The 4642-nt window shown below is 39.7% G+C and overlaps 1 protein-coding gene across 1 annotated transcript; it reads right to left on the bottom strand.

Moving 5' to 3' along the window:
* Positions 1–412: 412 nt before the first annotated feature.
* On the bottom strand, positions 413–3251 carry LOC113299714 (two-pore potassium channel 3-like). Its single transcript, XM_026548792.1, has 2 exons — positions 1728–3251; positions 413–852 (listed from the first exon to the last, which is right to left on the bottom strand). Exons 1-2 carry the CDS (start codon positions 2942–2944, stop codon positions 705–707), a joined length of 1365 nt encoding a protein of 454 aa, XP_026404577.1. The 5' UTR covers positions 2945–3251; the 3' UTR covers positions 413–704.
* Between the last annotated feature and the right edge of the window lie 1391 nt (positions 3252–4642).

Genomic DNA, 4642 nt, shown 5'->3' on the forward strand with positions numbered 1-4642 from the left:
TCAACAAATTTGTTCATCTGAACATCCATTTTTTATATTTGTTCATTCCATGATGGGAGCAAAATGAACTCATTCCAGAGGAACTGCCCTTACTTCCTACCAATTGCATAAAGATAGGAGTTTTCCTGCCAGACTAGTTCAATCGAAGGGATGTGAGGAGGAGGGTTACAAAGGCCAGCTAATCTTTTATGAAAATACCCTCGGAGATTGAAATCCAATAAACATGTGGCAGCCTGCCTGATCATAGAACAGTAGCCGCCACATGACTTAACCGGGTGGACGAGGTAACTAGTCATGTACGTTATGATGGCCGTTCGTGCTGATCTTCCAACATCTGGAAATTGACTTATCCTTTCTGTTCAATTCCTTTGATCGGTAGGATGTACACGAGTTCGACATTAGATTATGGATATCATTGTCCAACAACTTGATCATCTTATTACTAGAGAGGCTACATAAGAACCAAATAATTTGGACTGCTATAAATTTAAGAAAGTCATCTTACTGCACCGCCGCTATACAATAGAAACAGACAGAACTGCAAAAAAAAAAAAAAAAAAAGAACAAAGACAGAAGCACAGAGATTTCGGATGCATCAGTTGGCTGCTCACTACATGGAGGCATGAGATCCCCACAACTTCCACCTTTTTTAACTTTTATCATAATAATTTCCATCAACCAAAGGAATAACACCCTTCCATGGCTCAATGACGATTTTCCCAGAGATTGGCGAGTGTTATTTTCCCACAATTACCTTCGTCCAGCCTATCAAACTGGGCGCATATCTGTTGGATATCTTTCTCTGCTATCTTGTTCATCTCTTTGAGCTTGTATATGACATACTCAGATTTGCTGCACAATCAAATGTATGTAAGAATCAATAATTAGCATTAGAAACCAGAACAATGGAACACTAGAACCCTTGTTAACTTTAAGTGACGATAGTTGAATAGCTGTGTAATAAAATAAAGATCAACAGTCACCAAATAAATATAAAGGTTTCATGAAACTTAGACCAAATTGGTGCTCATGCAGATCAAAGAAATGAATTCAAGTTCTATTGTACATTCCAATGAAATCATAAAACACATGATTAGCAATGCATCCCAAATTTTGAATTTCAGCAAGGAAAAGAATTATCCCAAACAAAAGACGCGAACAGGCACCAACATGTTGAACCTACTACCGCAAAGAACATACTGGTAATACTTCGATACAAAATGGGAAGGATAATGCAATTAATTCCATAATTCACATAGCATTTCCTAAAAGGTTTTCAAATGCTAATAACTAATAAGCAGGATGGAAAAGCTATAGCTTAACTTAAGATATAACTAAAGGCGCTACTAACAGAAAGGACTGCAACAGAAACACATACAATTTGAAAGGTCATTGATGCAGTTGAAATACTGAATTTTAGATCAAGGGAAACTCAATGGAAATCATAACTCTCTCAATGTCATTTTTTTCTTTTTATTGTCTGGATATTCAGGAGCTCAAACAAACTGCTGCTTAAATGAAAGGCGCTACTAACAGAAAGGACTGCAGCAGAAAAGCTATAACACTTAACATGAGACAGACAGACGGACAGTTACAAGCTTAAGATTTGATTTTCAAAAGTAGAGTGCTCTAATAATCCACTTTTCAAACTAGATATAAACCTATAAGAAATGAATATCTAAGTGAAATGGATTTCATATATGCGATAAATGAAATGAAACACGAACCTCACATAACCATTCTGGTCCATGTCAGCAGCAAGAAACTCTTTGACAGTCATATCTTGACGGAGCACCCACTTAGTCATTGTCCTATGCCGCTTATCAACTCTAGCCTCAGCCAAGTAAAGGAATGCTCGAGCTACGGCAAGTGTAGACACCAAAAGCCAAATTGAGGCAAATATACGGCCAGGGAGGGAATTAAATGCTCGATCTCCATATCCAACAGTTGTGACCGACATCACCGAAAGATAAAACGAATCTAACCAGCCTAACTTCTCCACAAAATGCATAACGCCAGTACCAATCCCAATACAAAGAACCACAACCCCTAATGCCAATCCCACCTTTATTCGTATCCTCATTCTCCCCTTCTTCACATCAATGAAGTACCTTCTAGTTCTAGAATCATGCTTCCTATCACGATTTCCAGCAGCAGTGTTTGTACCACCTTTAACTGTTGTCAAGATCATATTCTCTTGTATATCCAGAAAGTAACTAACCATCCCACTGAGCAAAATATCAATAAATCCAAACCCAACTAAAACAAACATAATCGAGAACAACTTGGCCGACGTAGTTGTAGGGGTAATATCACCATACCCAATGGTGCACATAGTGACAATACAAAAGTAAAGAGCATCTACGACCGGGTGTGTCTCTATAGCTGAGAAATTATCTCGATTACACGAATAAATAACAACACCAAGAGAAAAGTAAACAAACAAGAGAACAACCGCTTGGCGGATAACAGGTTGTGTACCAAAATTAGGCTTTTCAAGGTGGTCCTCATGATGGTCAACATTGTTAATTGCAGCCATAGCTGGTGCCGTTTTCGACCGGTGAAGATTAGTTTTGTTAGTCTTTGTAGAGGGGTCATTGAGCCATGAGGTTGATGGTGATAACAGCGACGAGGAAATGATCATAGAAGTAGCAGTGTCAGTAGTAAGAGGCGGAGGAATTTCTTGTTCTAAGGCGTTAAGCGAAGAAGATGAAGAATCAGCTAGGTTTAAAGCATCAATGTTTATGGTAGTAGTAGAAGGAGATGGAGGTCCAAATATGAGATAATCTTTATATTCAGAAGGAGTTAATGGTGAAGATGGTGGTAAATTTGAAGGAATTATAATCTCTTCATCTTCTGGAAGTGGTGATAAACCTGATGGTGTTCTTAAATGCATCCCTGGTGGTTTTTGCCAAGGATGGCAAAGGAGTGGTTCTTTCTCCATTTGCGCTGATTTATCTTCTTTGCTAGAGAGATTTAATTGAGGAATAACATGGAAAAACTGAAAGATGAAACCCTAAATATAGAAATGGTAGCAGAATTTAAATTCTAAATCAGTGATCAAATATAGGATTCAAATATCAAAACTAATAAATTAAGATTGGTATGTTACATAAATGAGACAGATTCCAGAGATCACCTTATTTTCGTTTTACAGAAAAAAAATTGCCTGTCACTTGATGTCTGTCTGATGATGATGAAGAAGATGAACGTGTGAGAATGTGATAGACAGAGGAGACAGAAACCGATCATTATCACTGTTCCGTTTTTGGGTGGATACTTGGGTAGAACTTGTACAGAACTAGGCTACTCTAGATCCAATATCCAAAGCCCATTTTCCAGTAGCACGTATCAGATTGGGCGGAGATAATCTCTCGTGAAGATTTTATCTCCAAGATATGGTTAAGTTTCTACACTGGCTCACCTAGGGCTGCCAACGGGTATCTGATTATCCGGAACCGAACCGGACCCGGGTCTATCGGGTTCGGTTCCGGGTCCCAAAATTGAACTCATTAGTAAAATCACTACCCAACGGTTAGACCCGTTAGGAACCGTTAAGCTTTCGGGTCCTAACGGATATTACCTGTTGGGTACCCGTCGGGTATCGGGTATCCGAATACTTGCTTTTTGCTTGTTAATTTTACTTAAAAGGAGAGTATTTCGTATAGTTTCGCTTAAATTTTTTTCATTCTTCCCTTATTTTCTTACATTTAATCTTTATTAGAACATTGACATAGATATAATAATAATTTTATATGAAAAATTATTAAATTCAAGCTAACATAACAAATATAAAAATAGATTATCAAAAATTATAGTTGATTTTAGAGGACCCGATAAATACCCGGACACGGGTATTTAAGCTTTTTATCGGGTCCGGTTCCAGATCCATTAATTTAGGAACCGGACCCGGAACCGACTAAAGTTACCGGTTCCGGTTCCGGGTAGTGTACTACCCGGACCCGTTGGCACCCCTAGGCTCACCTGCCTGGGCAACCTGTCGGAGACAGTAGTAAGTCCTTGGCACCTTTCGTGCCGCACGTGGAACAGGGGGTGGTCACACCATTTTAGTATGGTTTACGCATTCGCGACCGTTAAAGTAGCATGCCCACTTTATCCCTGCCCAGAGCAAGCAAAGCTACAGGGAGGAGTCCCCCCTTTCACGATCTTGCTGCCTTGCATAGCCACAGGAGAGAGTTCCTCCTTTCACATATGTTAGGATGGTTTTACATGTTCACTGTTGTAAGGGACAAAAGTCGATAACTTTTCGACATCAAAGCACAGGGGACCCAACTACTCTTTCTCTCGGCTAGCTGAAGAGGTAGTCAGGCTAGTTGTCGTCGCGTGAAACGGGGGCCAACCAACACCGAAGACCAAACACCACTCATACGCCAACACGTATTGTCCCTCTAGTAACGACCGTCTCAGGAAGAGCTAGCAACTCATGTCAGTGATGACAAGAGAAGGACGCGCTCCCGGGGAAAATCGATCCCAGTGGACACGTTGTGCGCGAAAAACTAAGCTACTATAGATGTCATATCTAAACTACATGCCTAAAAGGCCCAAAACTAACTACCACAAGAAAGAACTTTTTTTTTTTCGTTTTTCCTATCTTTTCCTCCTAAACTACATGCCCAAAAGG

This window comes from Papaver somniferum, chromosome 1 (assembly GCF_003573695.1).
Source record: "Papaver somniferum cultivar HN1 chromosome 1, ASM357369v1, whole genome shotgun sequence".
NCBI classification, from domain to species: domain Eukaryota; kingdom Viridiplantae; phylum Streptophyta; class Magnoliopsida; order Ranunculales; family Papaveraceae; genus Papaver; species Papaver somniferum.